This window comes from Tachysurus fulvidraco, chromosome 11 (genome assembly GCF_022655615.1).
Source record: "Tachysurus fulvidraco isolate hzauxx_2018 chromosome 11, HZAU_PFXX_2.0, whole genome shotgun sequence".
Taxonomy (NCBI): domain Eukaryota; kingdom Metazoa; phylum Chordata; class Actinopteri; order Siluriformes; family Bagridae; genus Tachysurus; species Tachysurus fulvidraco.
In genome coordinates, this window is record NC_062528.1 from 7402913 (window position 1) to 7420482 (window position 17570).

General features: G+C 39.8%; 1 protein-coding gene across 16 annotated transcripts in view; it reads left to right on the forward strand.

The window, feature by feature from the left end:
• The window catches only part of ncam1b (neural cell adhesion molecule 1b), a 94191-nt gene that overhangs the window by 41368 nt on the left and 35253 nt on the right, over positions 1 to 17570 (forward strand). For 4 of the 16 annotated variants that reach the window (XM_027173989.2, XM_047820794.1, XM_027173979.2 and 1 more), the window contains exons 2-11: positions 1598 to 1672; positions 2431 to 2640; positions 3203 to 3346; positions 3583 to 3720; positions 5770 to 5887; positions 6461 to 6630; positions 6711 to 6853; positions 7003 to 7026; positions 14248 to 14277; positions 14577 to 14639. In XM_027173989.2, coding sequence (XP_027029790.1) covers positions 1598 to 1672; positions 2431 to 2640; positions 3203 to 3346; positions 3583 to 3720; positions 5770 to 5887; positions 6461 to 6630; positions 6711 to 6853; positions 7003 to 7026; positions 14248 to 14277; positions 14577 to 14639 — 1115 coding nt within the window. The remainder of the gene's footprint in view (positions 1 to 1597; positions 1673 to 2430; positions 2641 to 3202; positions 3347 to 3582; positions 3721 to 5769; positions 5888 to 6460; positions 6631 to 6710; positions 6854 to 7002; positions 7027 to 14247; positions 14278 to 14576; positions 14640 to 17570) is intronic. The other 12 variants (XM_027173990.2, XM_047820795.1, XM_027173984.2 and 9 more) reach the window with 5 other exon arrangements.

The following is a 17570-nucleotide window of genomic DNA, read 5'->3' on the forward strand; positions in this document are numbered from 1 at the left end:
AACAGAACTGCATGCTTCTTACGGAAGAACATTGTAACCGGCGCTACTTCTCTTCGTTTATGACAGTGGTGGCGACCTGCTGAACTAAAATATTAATAAAAATTTTAGGGGTGCTGAGCTCCTTTTTGGGGTGCTGAAGCACCCCTAAAAAGGGGGTTGCCTCGCCCATGATTTTGATAACCTGTCAAATGTAAACTTATAGTTATTTTCAATTTAGCTTCTTTTCTCTACATACCGTATATTAGGCTTTAATGTAGAATCAGTTGGAATTGGGGTGAAATATTTAAAGGTGGGGTCTCCATTGTTTGAAAGCCAATGTTGACATTTGAAATCACCAAAACGAACACGCCCCTAACCCAAATGGGTCCCACCCCTGTATTGATAGCTCCGCCCCACACACACACCAGACAAGTATAACCCAAGTATAACCCAGACAAGTATTATGGAGGAACCTGTTGGGGCAGCTGACCGAGGGGATATTTTTATCAATAAATGAACTCGATGAGTAATACTATGGTAATACAAATGTGTTTTTGTAGTACTGTGTGTTGTAACATGAAAGGTTTAGCTCCGTTTCACGCGGAAGATGTTCAGTTCTCTCCAGCGCTGGAAAGCTGATTCTATATTAACACGGGTCCTGCTTCTTGTAACGCAAGCCTTTCTTCGCTTTCTTTCTTTGTTTTTATCCGCCATGTTAATGTTAAACCGCTTTTTGCTAATGTCACACACGTGCACTGAACTCTCTCTCCACCCATATTGATGAGACACGCCCCTTTCTGCTCATTGGCTACACTGTAGTTTTGTTTTTGTTTTGTTTGGTGGCCCAACGCAGTTTTCTGAAGCATTTCTCAAACAGCAGAGACCCCACCTTTAAAGGGCATTCTCTCTATTTTCTTTTTTGGAAGTAATTGCTAGAACTTTCTTGTAAACAGATTCCTGGATTATTTAATTTCATGGTTCAAGCCGCTCATGCTCATTACCCGGGTTAATCAGTTAATCCTGGTGATTTAAAATCTGACTTTTGTACACTCTTGAACCCTGGATATTTGCATCATCAATAGCCATGAGCGGTTAAATACTGTGTTAAGCACTTGAGCATGAATTGTTTTTATTTTTCATTGTTTTTATTTTACAGCTTGAGTTTGGTGTGTTGTTGACCAAATACTCACTTATTTCTGATCGTTGGAGTTTGGAGTTTGTGGTATAGTTTGGAGTTTGTGGTATAGGAGATTTCTTGTCATAAATGTTCAAATAAAACTATGATTCCTTAAACTCTCCTATTAGCTCCGTCACCATTTAACAAACACCAACACATTGGCTTCCTGTGATATGAGGCGTACGCTGTTCAATTTATGATTGAAATCGATTCAGTTCTGGTGTCTGTTTCTAACATCCTTTTATAACTCTACATGTTTGGCACCACAATACCAGGTTAACTGCAAAAGTTAACCCATGGTATAAAGCAGTTCTAACCTTGCTTTGTGAAATGTTCCTCTACTTGGGGTTAAAGGCCAAGTATAGTCTGATTTTCCCAGACCTCCAAACATTTAAGTAAAAATACCAACTTGCGCAAAATCTGCTCCTTTTCTTTTTTCAGCCTCTCTCCAAGTGAACATAATACCTGCACAAGGAGAAGCCAGTGTCGGAGAGTCCAAGTTCTTTTTGTGTCAAGGTATGTTGATTTATTTTTCTCCCATCAAGAGCTTCTTTACTTTGTTCCTCTTTTTGATACCTTGTGTGTTTGTAGGTTAAGTAGCTGATGTTGTCATGGATGTATCCAGTAGGTGTGAACAATTTGCTCATGATAAACGATAAATCAGTGTTTTCACGACGTACAGTACACATAGTCATGCTAAAAACTCCACACAAAGCTGTAGACTCACTATAAACTATGTCGCGCATGTTATTTCTGTGAGTTTATTATCAGGTCAGATGACCATAGCATATCTATAGATGTTATAAACTAGTGAATTCCTCCTAAAGGGTCTTTATAATGAAGATATGTCTATTTTAATTGGGATATACAATATATATTACCTGAGGTTATTGTTCCTGGTCAGTTTGTAGCTTGTTTAAAGTGGCTTTAAAATGACGGATTTGACTAGAAAGTTCAGAGTTGTTTTGAAATCCGTAGCAGCAGCAGCAGCAGCTCTGCTAATTGCTTGCCTTTACTGAACCATTATCAAAGCTTGTGTCTTCTGGTTCAGTGATTTGATGCTGTGCTAACAGCAGATTTCAAATCTTCTTGTACCATCAGGCTTGGTTTACTCCTATTTCATGCTTTTTGGACATATGGACATTCCGGCAGCATTTGTTTTAGAGCAATGATGTCTATCACAGTTCATTGAGTTAAATATTGGATGAATTAGTTCGCACATGTTGTGTTAATTGGCCTCGATTTTAACATGGTGCCTTTTTGCTCTGGTGTAGTTGTCGGCACAGTGAAAGGAATCGACTGGTTCTCACCAAGCGGAGAGAAGATTGAATCCAGCAGGCAGGACATTACAGTGACCCGCAACGACGAGATATCCTCTACGCTAACTATCTACAATGCTAACGCTGATAATGCCGGCACTTATAAGTGTGTAGCCACCAGCGGAGACCAGCAAGCTGAGGCTACAGTGAACGTGAAGATATTCCGTACGGCCAGATCCATTTTTTACTTCAGCTTTCATACATCCAAGATTTCCTCTTTTTTCTCTACCCACTATATTGTAAAACGTATTCAATCATCTCGTTAATAAATCATCCTCATTGACATTTATCTGTGACGTCAAACAATATTAACGGAAATAGACACAATCTGTGTACATTTGGACGTTCAAATCAGTGATAACTGGAAGGAAAACTTTTTATTTTTATATATATATTTTTTTTCTTTTACGCCTCTGCGTTTATACAGTAACCTTTTAATCATTATGTCTCTAATACAATAGCGGTTTTTAAAACAAAATGTTTTTAAAACAAAATGTTTTCTTTCTGAAAAATATATTTTAATATAATTGAATTTATTTCTATTTAAATTTCTAATTTGAACTATTTGAACTAGTCAAACCTACTGTGGGTTTTTTTTCCCCCATAGAGCACAAGATGTATTTAGAGAAGTGCAAACCTTTTTTTTGTTCTGAAATGATCTGAATTGAAATTTTTTATAGCATCAGAGCGTTTAGGGTTTTTTAAAAAGCATTTTTTCCTCCTGCAGAAAAAATTTCCTTCAAAAACGCCACATCACCACAGGAGTTTACAGAGGGCGACGACGCCGTCATCGCGTGTGACGTGATCAGCTCTCCGCCACCCACAATCACATGGAAACACAAAAGGGAAAAAATCCAGTACGAAAAAGACGGTAGGAACCCGTACGGATGCAATAATTACTTTTAATTGCTTTTTTCTCCATCCTGTTTGTTCTATTGTTTTCAAGTATTGAATAGACGCTGTTTTATTCGAAACCACTGAACCTAAAAAGATAACAAAGCAAGCAACGAATTATTGACTGGTATTCTCCTAAAATAAGTTGTCACTACAATTAATTTTAATGACCTGAAAACTGAATATCGTGACTCAGATTGGTCTCTTTCACAGTTCGATTTAAGACTTTGAACAACAACCACCTGCAGATCAGAGGGATAAGAAAGGCAGATGAAGGAGTGTACACCTGCGAGGCACGCATTATGGCTCGAGGCGAGATTGACTTCCGTGATATCAGAGTTGTAGTGAACGGTGAGCTTTCAGTGCTTTTATTTGCGCTTTAAAATGTTTGCTAGTTTTGGGCTAAATTGCTGTTTGTCACATTCGGGTGCTACGCTGTTCAAGCCAAACACCCATTATAACGATTTTGGTCTGAATGGAGTAATTTACTGCTGAGTCTTCTATAAAAAATCTACAATAAACATTGACCTGGCATGACAGAAGACCCAAACAAAGTAAAAGCTGTCTTTAAATGCTCTGTGCTCCATATATTAAATGTTTGCAGAGGCTTTTTGCTTCAGTTTGATCCTCTGTTTCATAAGAGTACAGAAGGAAAGCTTTTCATCTCTTATGTTTCTTTTCCCTCACATAATAGATCAACAGCGGAAGACTTTTTATCCTTACTCCCGTATCCATTCGAAGTGTTCAGTACAAAATATACACAATAATATTTATGGGCTGCATCACAACGAAAGCATTTTATATGCACAGCATTTTAAAGTGTTGTCACAAAACACACATCAGACAAAAAGACATTTACTGTATAGTGGAAGCTCATATCAGGACACACTATGCTCTGCAGATTTACATCGTAGCTCTGTCGCTGCGAATTGCTCTAGAAAATCTGATATAGTAAAATAAGCACGTTTTATTTTTTCTTAAACCTCCTATAAGCTTTTGCTTAAGCGGTTTTATTTATATATATTTTTTGAAAGCACTTACAAGCGTTACATGCTACAGTATTTTCCGAATGTGAGATGTGCAAAAGACACAAATGGAACAGAAACAATATAATGGTTAATCATTACAAAACACTTATAAGGACTTTTTTGTTTATTGTATTTACTCTATGGACCATATTCAGAGTTGGTGAGTTCATTCCAAAGGCTAGCAGCAACATTTACAAAGGGAAATATATTATATTCATTATTTATATCTTTCACAAGTTGATTTTTTTGTGTGCTTTTCTTAATAAAGCACATTTCCTGCAGGTTCTGGAGAAAAGCCTGGGTTTTTTCAATAAAGTATAGACCAATGCTAGTTGCCTTTAAGCCTGAAAAAAATGAGGGATAAAAAATATTCCTGGTGCATTGGTTGATATCGCCATGGTCCATGGAAGGACAACTGTTCCCCTTTTCCACCAAGGCAGTTTGAGTGCTGGTTCGGAGCCAGAGCCTAATTTAAAATCAGTTCTTTCTTTTTCGATAGCCAAAGCACCGGCTCTGAACCAGGAAAAGTGGTTCATAAGCAGCACCAACACATTGCTGGTCTAGACTTAAGAACCGCTTGTGTCCGGGGCTGTGGGCGGGGCTACTGTTAGCGCATTTGAAAACGTACCTTAAGTTTACTAATGTTTAATACACTTTTACTTTACCGCAATATGATCAGTTATCAGCACACACGATAGTAGGTAGCTACGAAAAGCAACATCCGCCATTGTTGATGTGTTTGTGTTTGCCGCTGCTGCACTAACGTTGCTGTAAAGTTGGATACAGTGACATAAGACGTGGCCCTGTGATGGCTCTCTAGCCCATGGAAAGGCAAACCGGTTCTTTGAAGGCTCGCCAGCGGAACCAGCTTTGAACCAGCACCAGCACTAGCTCTGAACCAGTACCCGGTTCTTTCTGGTAGAAAAGTGGCACTGGTGAACCAGTGGCAGGGTCATGGGCTTCTCAGGCTCAATGATGCGCGTGGGGAGTATGGGCTAACCTGTCTGGTCCGACTGATCCCACAGAAGCGCTACCTTAGCACAAATTGCTGAAAAAGTGAATGCTGGCTCTGATAGAAAGCTGTCAGAACACACATTTTTGATTGTTTTTGAATATTTGTACAGCCCAAAACATAGATTTGTATGTAGCATGTTGCAGTTACATCAAAACAAAATCCGTGATCAGAAGTCCCACCCTTTTTTAAAGTATGTAACTCGTATACAGCTTCCAATTTGTTTCGTTATGGCTGATGTCTGAACAGAGACATGAGCAAATTGGTATTTAATCCTTACTGTGCATGCACAGCTCAGACTCTGAAAGAACGCAGTAATAAGTACACTACATTTATTGTTTGTTTTTTTCTTTCCCTCAGTTGTTCCCACTATCAGAGTACGACAAGTCCAAGTAAATGCCACCGCCGACATAAGCCACTCTGCCATGCTGGCTTGCGATGCAGACGGCTTCCCCGAACCCACAATCACATGGACGCGGTAAGCTCGTCTTCACCATCTCTCAGAATCCCCCTGATGAAAGGGGGCTATTCATAAACTCCCCATCCAGCTTCCAGCCACTTCTCGCCACAGCGGCATGTGTTTTGATTAAGGGATCAAAGGCAAGCAGAGAAATCCTCTGAATAAATGTAAAGAACGTTTGTGCACAACACGGTAGAGGGCAAGCAGGAGCACATCATTAGTAGTTTTGAAGCATGCTTATTCTCTTGGCAGCTTTCGTCTCTTGAGTGGAGCTCCCCGGGTAGGTTGTAAGGGAAATGTAAAAAAAAAATGTGATCCACACTTTTCCGATGGAGGTTGTGTTGAGTTTATTGCTTATTTGATGATGGGTAACGGCTAGGTTTCTATTGCCAAAAGTGCTGCCCAATCCCAAAGCCCTCATTTTCTTCCTTTCCATTATCAAAAAAAGAATACTGTTATTTCAAGTGACTTGGAAGCAAATGTAATTTTTTTTTTTTATAAAAGCACATGCTGAAAATTCTCAGAGGATACTCTTAAGTCTTTTCAGCAGGTTTTGCTTTTGGCTGTGTATTGAGTTATTATATTCAATAGTTCTCCCAGGAGCGAGGTTCTTCTAGAGAGCGGGAACAAGTACAGCTTCAATGACGACGGCTCAGAGATCACAATAATGGATGTGAAGAAGTTGGATGAAGGAGATTACACCTGCATCGCCAGGAACAAAGCCGGGACGAGCGAAGAAGAAGTCAGCCTCCAAGTTTTCGGTAACTATTTGCGCTTCGTGACGAGAAACTTTATCTCCTTTTGGAAATTTCTGATCGAACCTTTAAATTGTGTTGTTTAGTGAAACCCAAAATCACATTCTTGGAAAACCAGACCACTACGGAAATGGAGGAGCAGATCAGGCTGACGTGCGAAGCCACAGGAGACCCGACACCCAGCATCACCTGGAGCTTCGGGGAGCACATCTTTCCCGAAGGAGAACAGGTATTCATCCTTTCTTCTCCTGATCTTTGATGAATTCTCAGTAAGACCCAGAGCTAGCATAGTCATCTTTCTATTTAAAATGCATGCTGTGTACTGAGGTTGGAGCTGCCTTTGGCTGTTTTACACATAAGATTTGTTTCTGTCTACAGGAGCATCTAAAGAGGATTTATCAGGTATGAGATCAAAGCAGCAGGTACAGTAACTCGAATCTCTAGAAAGCTTCCCCAAATCTTCCGAGCTGTTTCAATTAATCCCAGATTTTTGAACAGAACACTGATAACTATCAGTTAAGGCATCTGCTAAAGTTGCTGCCTGCTGCTGAACATTCATTTTCTTCCACTGTCCTAAAGCCACGATCTTATCAAGGATCATGGTATGAAAATGAAAATGATATATAAGTAAAGGTCTCGCCATCGCAACAGCTTCCACAACGGAACAGTGGCGAATAAAATCCTTACTAAACCCAGACTCAGATTTAAATACAAAGCGATTCAATTGCATAGCACTTGAAAGTCCTTTTGTGCTGCCATTATTACAGGGGCAGTATGACTTACTGAGTGCATTTCTTTTTTTTTTTTTTTTTTTTACAACTCTGTCCTCATTTCCCACCCTGTCATCATTCCCATCATGCAATCATGTGTTTTTAGGATGCACACGAGTGGCGTACAAAAAACTGTGCACCATTTTTATCAGCCTGTGTGGACATCCAGCGCATGTAGTGCTTGTAGTGAAGTGAAAAATAATTAGCATCTATCTATCTATCTATCTATCTATCTATCTATCTATCTATCTATCTATCTATCTATCTATCTATCTATCTATCTGTTTATTTATTCATTTATTCGGGCTTTTTGTTTCCTGCCTGTGTTCTTGCAATGAGCCTAGAATAATAATAATAATTAAAAAAAAAGTTAACTGCAAAAGGCAAGTGGCCATCTCGCCACTAATTATTTTGCTGAACGTGTCACTCCTCTGTGGTCTCTTAAGCTCGCCATCCAAACTACGAACAACACCTACACAGTTGGTTAAAGTGGTGCTGCTCGCTGAAGCACTCATCAGCCCTGGTTTGGTGGAAAATGAAGCATTATTCTCTCAGTGTGATTTCAGCGGTTCGGCTTATGTCAATCCCTGTGCACGGTAACACGGCTTCCTTTCCGAGCCTCTCCTAAGTAATATGACGTGCATATGAAATGGATTTTTATGGTGGTCTTTTCAAACTGCCTGAAAGCTCTGCATGATGCATACGATTGCCTGTTCACTCAGCTTTTTTTTATCTTTAAAAATTACACGCCTGTGTGCACAAAAATGACCTGTCAGATGTCTGCCTATTTTTTTTTTCTTCTTCTTCCCCAGCTTTTTAAAAAACAGATATTCTTCTCTCCCGCTAGGAGACCTCAAGCTCATATCTCATCAGCTGTATTTGTGCTATTTGGTGCAATAAATGAGATGGTTTATAACTGTGTCGTATTTCTTCAGCCCTAGCCTGGTTAACAAGGGTCCCTGACAAATGAGAGGGTTGTAAAGGCACTAGGCTTGAAGAATTCTGGGGTAATAAAGCCTTGAGTATATGCATCAAGAGCTAGAGAAAACGGGATTTCTGTGTGTGAACAAGAACTAATACATGAGCCACTTTCTTCTGAGTATTTTTTCCCTCCTCCTATCTCTGCCATGCTCATCTGAGTCAACTTTTCCATGACTCACCTGTAAAACAGATTAGCGCCCGAAGTCAGACACATGGCATTAAATATTAAATCTAGCCAGAGATGGGGATAGCTCTGAAATGAGAGAGACATGTTCAGATTCTGCCTTTGAAAAGAGCAAGACACATAGAAATGATATTTCAGTAGCTCCAAGGAACCGTATTTCCTGTTGGTTCATAGGGCGCTCATAGAGCAGCTCATGTTTGCAGCAGATACGATGAACGTACAGATTATTCCTGTCTGCCGTCGTAGATCTTTCGGTCTGTCCGCTCACACCAGCGATGTAACACTAAGAACAATCCAGAATGGAGAAGGAATCCTCTTACTCTTGCCTGTCTGATGAAATAAAGTTATTGATCCAGTTCTTTCTCTGCTTCTGACATCCAATCTGCAGTGTGCAATATTTCCTGCGTCTCAGAAGCAACCTCCACATCACTGGGAATGCATGAACGCATCTCTTCCCAGGGTGATTGATGACGGTATCCGCATCAGCATGCAAGTTTCCCGAACGTTCTCCTGAACATTTTCCTTCTCAGCTTGTTAATTCTCCCATAGATTGTCTTTTTCGCTGTGCGCTTGCACTGATTTCATATTTCATGCTTGTTTACAGATGTCTTTGTGATGCCCAGACGGTGCTGTCTGTTCCTTTAATTAATTCACTTTTTCTGTACATTATTGAACAGCCTCCAACCCATTTCCAAGCCGTTTGCCAAATACCCTCATATGGAGTGCATTAGGGTCATTTTACATGACAAAGGCCTTATGCAGATATTATGCGGATATTTATTCATTCAGCTTTAAGAGCTTTATCCTGGTCACGTTTAAACTGGTCAGATATAAAGGGAAAAATGAATCCTGGATGGGATCCCATACCCCTTCACACACTCAATCACACTAAGGGGCAATTTATCATACCCAATGCACCTTGTTGCATATTTTTAGGAGGTAAAGTAGAAGGAAACCAAAGTATCTACAGGAAACCCACTCAGACATGGAAGAAGTAGTGAAACTCCAAACAGACAGGCAACACTACCCTCTGCACCACTGTGCCATGATTAATTAAAAACTTAGAGAAATGTAGCATACTGATGCTGGCTTTAGGTGCCATCTGAATTAGCTTAAGTGCCAGTTTCCCACTATAAAGTTGCTTAGGACTGATCACTTAAGTCATAATTACAGCAGGGAAACTCTGAGTTAATTTCGATTTTGAGTTTCTGAGATGGGAGGAGTTCTAACCTGGTAGAGGAGAGTACATTTTCTGTACTGAATGATGGACTTTGTTCAATCGCAGCTACTTGTGAATTGCTTCTGATCAAGCGCTTGCTGCTTTTGTTCATTTATGTACTGTATATCTGTCACGGATTGACACAGGCGAATGCGGATCCATTTGCAGTTAATCCTTTTATTAAACAAAAAACAAGTAACAAATAAGCAGGCAAAACAGGTCAGAACACTAAACAGGACAGGAAACAGGACCAGACATAACCCAACAGCACGGCACATACCAACAACGACTCACAACAGGGAAATGAACAAACAGAGTAGATATAGGGAACAAGAACCAATCACAAGACGGAGGCAATCACAGACTGAGACAAGACACCTGGGGAAGAGAGTGAGTGCAGTTAATGTCCATGGTAACAAATAGGTGGGCGGGGTCAACAATTAACAGCAGGAAATGACATGAGACAGAAACAGGGGAAAACACAGACAGACTCGTTACAATATCAGCAACATGTCGTATACTTTGACCCTGTAAAAATTGGTCGACCAAAAATTCCACTATCGTCAGCAAGCTAGCTAAATGAGAAAAGTGTTAAAATAAAAGAAAACAAAAGAAGAAAAAAAACAACGTACCGTCCATAAGTTTCAATATGAATCCATCGGCGAAGTTTTATATGATTCTGACAACAAGCACGTGAACACAACAAACTCATAATTACCACTACAGGAGTGGGGAGTAGGATCATTCTGACAGCACATAAAGGGAGCATTAGTATATCGAGTAAATATTCTAGTGTAGTGAATGTACCACATGCTTAGGATGTACCACATTATATTGCACACTCTCCATCTGCACCATAATGCTTCGGACTAAAGTTGGGTTTATGCTGTGTGATTTCATCTTGTCATATTTGACGGGATAATGGCAATAGGAATTTTGTAACAAACTGTTTGATAACATATTCGACATGTCAGAATGTAGGAATTATCTTTCTTCTAGAATTATTCCATCATATTAGGTGTGCAGCGATGCAGCACAGGTTTGAAATACTGTATGTATCTTTTTTTCTTTGCCATAATTTTGGTCACAGCTGCACTAATTATGTGTGATTGTGATCTTGACAGCAAAATAGGCCCAAATAACATACAGCGTAAAGCCGGCCAAAATTGGGCTAGCAGTTATACTTGCATTATATTTATGGCATTTGGCAGACAAACTTATCCAGAGTGACGTAAAAAAGTGCTTTGAAGGCTCCATCAATGAATACAGTACATCAACACCGGTTCACTAGGTCGCAGACTTATTATAACCATCAGCCTAAAAACTCTGTTGGGAGGAATTATAGCACTTTTTTTTTTAATCCATGAAACAAACAGGAAAAAAAAAATAGTTTATGTGTTTCAGGAAGAGGTAGGTCTTCATCTGTTATTTTAAGATGGTGGGACCAAATTGGGCAGTGCTAGTAGATTAGAGGGAGTGTGGTGCAGTGTGAGGAGGTAAGAGGGAGCTGGCCCATTTTTTGCCTTTGTAGGCAGGCATCAGTGTTTATTGTCTGATGTGTGCAGCTACCGGAAGCCAACGGAGGGAGCGCAGTAGTGTGGTGGTGTGTGAGAACTTGAAAACAAGTAGGTTGAAAACAAGTTGTGCAAGTAGACCTGCCAGCAGAAAGCTGCAGTAGTCTAGTCTCTAAATGACATGAGACTGAAGAAGCACCTAAGCCAAATCCTTCTGATGTTGTAGAGAAGAAACAAACATGTGTGTCACATTAGCAACCTGTGAGAAAAAGGACAGCTCATTGTCCACGGTTACCTAAATGTTGCGATCTGTGAAAGTGAGATCTTAGAGTTGTGTAGGAATATCGCAACATCCTGGAGTGGGGATGAATCACCTGGAATTACCAGCAGTTCAGTTTTGCTGGTATTGAGTTTCAGCTGATGAGCCGTCATCATGATGACACACTGAGATCCGAGCAGAGGCTGTGGTATTGGAGGGAGTGGAGCATACCATAAGTTAAGTGTCATCAGCATAGAATTCGTGTGAGGATTTACAGTAAAGTCTTGTGAGACAAGAGTCTGCATGGAGCAGATGTTGGGATGACTGGTTTGGCCAGCGAGTTGATTACAAGAAAGAAAAGAGAGAAGTGATACCGGTCTGTAGTTGCTCATGTCTGGGGAACATGAGCAGGGTGGGAATAACCCGTGCTCGCTTGAAAGTAGTTGGTACATGAGAATTCTAGGGATCCATTGATGATTATGGTTATGAGGTGCAGGAGGTCTTGGAAGATGGTCTGGAACATAGTAAATAGGATTGGATCTAGCGGGCAAGGGGGTTGAGTAGTGAAGAGAAGATGTTGTGGAGCTTAAGAGGATCATGTGCAGAAGACATAAGCTTTTTTAACAGGGAGATTTAGTGCCTTGCTCAAGGGCCCCTCAGTTGTGGTATTGCCGTCCCGAGACTCAAACCCACAACCTTAGGGATAGGAGTCAAGCTCTCTAACCATTAGGCCACAACTTTCCCATATACAGTATATATAGCATTAGAAATTTTAACTGTCCACTTAGTGTGAAGTGAAAACATTTTACCCAGTTCCTAAACCCATGTCACGCTACATAAAATTGCATCACATACTGACCTAACTAAATCACATTCAACAACATATATCTGTTTCTAGGTGACTAATCAGAAAGTCTGCATAACATATTGTCTTTATTCATTTAACTAAGTATATGAAGCATTGGGAAACTAGGAAAAAGTAAAAGGGTAACGTATTCTCTAGCAAATGGAAGTATTTGCATTGAAACTAGTGGAAGAATCAGGTTAATGATTCGATGTAGCGATGTTGAATTCTCAAATCTGATTGGTCTGAGTTAGCACATTCGCCTCACACCTCCAGGGTTGGGGGTTCGATTCCTGCCTCCGCCTTGTGTGTATGTAGTTTGCATGTTCTCCCCGTGCCTCGGGGGTTTCCTCCGGGTACTCCGGTTTCCTCCCCCGGTCCAAAGACATGCATGGTAGGTTGATTGGCATCTCTGGAAAATTGTCCGTAGTGTGTGATTGCGTGAGTGAATGAGAGTGTGTGGGTGCCCTGCGATGGGTTGGCACTCCGTCCAGGGTGTATCCTGCCTTGATGCCCGATGACACCTGAGATAGGCACAGGCTCCCCGTGACACGAGAAGTTCGGATAAGCGGTAGAAAATGAATGAATGAATGATTGGTCTGTTTGGTGTTGATGACTTAATGAAAGAGAAAAAACTATTGCTGGGTGATTTCGTGTTAACCCTTAGAGGTCTGGTGCTTTTTAAGACCCCGGCGATGTTCGACATGCCATGAACATTGTTACCTATAGCATCTTAATTGCGAAACTCTCATTAGACCATATTCAACACCAGTTCTGCTACAGTAATATGTAAGCAACATGCATGTTGATGTTTGTATTTGTGAGAATGTCCTTTTACATTGTATATAAGGACACAAACAACGTTTTATTTATTTACTTTTTAATATAGAAGTTACCGTTGGCAAATTGCTGTAGTACGAGAGAAATTTGAGTGGTGACATATTGCATCATCCCTTCAAGTGTGTTGTTCCTTCTTTAATATAAGTGTAGCACAAATTCACCCACTATGCTGTTTTTACCCTTTGTTTCCATGTCTTTATACAGTATGATGAGAAATTTTTTTATTTTTTTTTTTGTCTGTAGGCTTCAGTATTTATCCTGTCTGCATTATGTTCAGACTTATTGGACTTTATTTTTTTTTTAATCTATTCCTCAAAGACTTATGTAGCAAACAGGTTAAAAGAGAGGATGTAAAAGTTTTACCTGTTATATAATAAAAGTGGCTCCTGGAACATGAAAGATCACCATTAACACCATGACAAGCTTGCTTATTTGCTGCACATGTCATTGTTTTTGCGAACGTGACTCAGATTGAGTAGATCTGCATCCTCACACATGAAACATGAACCATTTGCAATGGCCAGTAACCAGAATGCAGCTTTGCTTGGTTATTGATTTTCATCACACTTGCTTGTAACCTTTGCTGTTCATTACATTCATTTATTTTAACCCGTATTATAACATTATCATACATTATATATTACAATATTTTTTTTTCTTTTATATTTGTCTGAAGTGAAAAATGTGCCTTGACTTAAATGAGAAAAACATAGAATCCTTTTTCCTCACGGTTCATTAAACCCTTTCTACAGACTTAATTGTTTATGCTTTTTGTGCCAAATATAAAAAAAAAAGGCAAAGTAGACCTCAGAATGATCTAATTTGCCTTGCTTAATATTTTCTTTTTTCTTGCCCATTGGATTTTGAGCATATCTTTCTGGAGTAATGTAGTGAAATATTCTATTCCAGTGCACTTTTTTTTCCTGGACTGCATGCTGTAATGATGACTAAGGATCCATTTTAAAAGACTGCCTGTTTTTCTTGTCATTTTGTCTGTCTCTGTTCTCTGCAGGCATCTTGGACTCGACCTGAACAGCACAAGGTATAGATCCTATGCCCTGAACTCCAAAAAACATAAAAAAATAAAACAGGAAGAAATTTCCATTTGCTTTCTTTACATTGTAGATATTCGGAACAAATTGAGTTTTACTACTAATTTTTTCTACTGGCTTCGGTTTGTAAGGAAAAAAATTGTTTGTGACAGTGTTTGGTAGTGTTTTCCAACACAATGAATTGATATATATCTTCAGGAATTTGACGAGTGCCGTTTTATCTGAATGTTTTATGTGGGTTTTTTTTTGTGTGTGTGATTTCCCTTGCAAACTATATTCCATTTTCTAGAACATTTCTTCCAGTAAAGCAAGGCAATTGTGGAACAACCAACAGCATGTGCAACGGCTAATGGTCAGTCTGCATTATTAACAAGGCTTCTCGGCTAAAAACTATGGCCATGAAACATTAATATGCCACTGTTCTCACATTGCAAATGAATAACTAGTGCTTTATGTCTGAGAAGAATGGGAGATACAGTGCAGTGAATACAGAGAATGGCTTACCATGCTGTTTGTGTGGTCCAGCAACACAATAGACAAGTGGATTGAAGGTCAGAGGTTATGGTCCGGCCACTTCTGGAAACAACAGGAAGCAGACTGGGCAGTGCTCAGCTTTCCCATTAGGAGCTAGATTGAATTATGTTGCGCATAGCAGATGGGGAAGCTGCTGATCAGTGGCTAAAAAGAGACTGTGCATTATGTAAGTGTGACTGACTCTAGAGACAGCAGTGGCATAATGAAAGTCCCAGACACACCTCTTCGACTGGAATCGTTCACAAATAGAGCTGTCACTGTGGACTGCTGCAGCAAACAGCCCAGTAATAGAAGGAGAAAGCTGGCTTAGGTGCATATACACTCACTGTCCAATTTTATAGGATCACCTACTCACCTGCAGAGTTTATGTATTTGGGGTCAACCGTCCAGTGTGACGGGGAGTGTGGAACAGAAGTGAAGAGCCGGGTGCAGGCGGGTTGGTATTGGTGGAGAAAAGTGACAGGAGTGTTGTGTGACTGAAGAGAGTCAGCAAGAATCAAAGGAAAGGTGTACAAGACAGTAGTGAGATCAGCTATGGTTTATGGGTTAGAGACTGTAGCAGTGAGGAAAAGACATGAGGCAGAGATGGAGGTAGCAGAGACCAGAATTTTGAGGTTCTCTTTAGGAGTGACGAGGATGGACAGGATTAGGAACGAGCACATCAGAGGGACAGCTCAGGTTGGCTGTTTTGGGGACAAGGTCAGAGAGGCTAGATTAAGATGGCTTGGACATGTACAGAGGAGGGAGATGGTTATATTGGTAAAAGGATGTTGGAGATGGAGCTGCCAGGTAAGAGGTCATGAGGAAGGCAAAAGAGGAGATTATATGGATGTGTTGAAAGAGTGTGGCGACCCCTAACAGGAAAAAAACGAAACTAAAAGAAGACCTACTCACATCAGGACAGTTACAGTAACTCAAATAAACAATCTTACAACAGTGGTGAGCAGAAAAACATCTCAGAACACCATGAGGGGTTTGAGCTTCAACAGCAGAATACTGTATCAGGTTCCAGTCCATCAACCAAGAACAGGAATCTGATGTAAACCCTAGAGACTGTTGTGTGTGAAAATCCCAGGAGATCAGCAGCTCCTGAAATAGTCAAACCAGCCCATCTGGCATCGACTTTTATGCCACAGATAAAGTCACAGAGATCACATTTTCCTTAACACAGAACACGTCCTGAAGCTCTTCACCTCTATCTGCATGATTGCATGTATTGTTATGATTGAATGCTAAATGAACAGGAGCATAGCTTTTCTTATTACAGATCAATTAAGATTCAGCAAAATATCATTTTAGAGCTCCAATATATCTAAATTTTATTTTAGTGCAATAACTGCAGTATCACACGACAGCTGCTGTGACACACATGATGATTTTCTAAAATACAGTATGCTTCTTTTTTTAAATGACATTGACCATTTTAGCCCAGGACAAGAATCCATGAAATGGTTTTCTATATTTAGTGGTTAATGAGAGAAGTCAAATTGACGTAAACGGAGGTGTTTTTAGGCAAGATATTGGAGGCTCACTGGATAAGGCGTTGGATGGTTGTGAGTTCGAGTCCCAGGATCAAGCTGCCACTACTGGACCATTGAGCAAAGCCCTAAACACTTAACTGCTCAGTTGTATAAAATGATATAAATGTAAGTTGTCTTCTAAAATGCCCTAATTTTAAAATAGAAATGAATTACTTCACCTTGAATAAAGTACAGATTAAAATCCATTTTTGTGTATTATCATCTACCTGTTAATTTTTTTTTGCACAGTTAATCTTCAAACGCCGGTAATTCTATAACTGTCCAAAGATTTTTGCAGCCTTCTTGCTGGACTCCTAAATAATACTACACCAGCCTTTGTTTCTTGCTGCAGGGGATGTGGATTGCACTGAAATCCCTTTTTGCAGTGTAATCTGCTATCGTCGTAAACATATTACGTTATTGCATCTGCTGGTGCTCTTAGCTGTTGTGAACGATCAAGCTACAAACATGCTATCAAACACACAGAAGAGAAAGACAGTGCTGACTACAATAAAACAAAACAACTATCTATTTGTGCTACTGTACAGTATACTATTGTGCACTATTTTTACTTTGGTTCGTTTTGTCCGTAGAGCCACTCTCTGTTTTAGCTTATAATGTGATAATAAATACTTATAATATAAGAGATTATATGGAAAAGTTCTCATAAACTCTTTCTAAGAAGGAACTATTAGGGGAACTATGAACTGTTTTTTGTATTAGTTCTTTATACACAAGCTACAAAAAAGCCTTTGTACATAGGATTCATAATAATGTTTCCACCTTTAAATTTCATCCTCAGCTAGTGTGTTTTCAAAAGATTTAATAACACTGTGAAACTGTGGTATTTTTATGCTAGGTTATTAAGATTGCAAACTGTAATACCCCTAGTCTTAATGCCTGCATAGTTTTTGGAGGCCAGTTTACTTTCCAAGCGAGTCAGGAATTTAAACGCTGACTGCATCTCATTGAGATTCATAAAAAAAAAAATATATATATATATATATATATATATATATCCATGCTATAAGAAATCACAAGTGTGGGATGTTGGGTTGTGTGTGCACGCGTGTCGTGACACACCACAGCGAGCCCTGAGTGGAATGGGTCTGCTGAATTTGCACGACTCCAAGACGGTTCCCTAAGTCACACTTTGCATTATTAATGGGTCCTGCTTGCTACCTACTGTACCCATTTTATTTATATCTGCCTCTTGCACCCTGTCACTC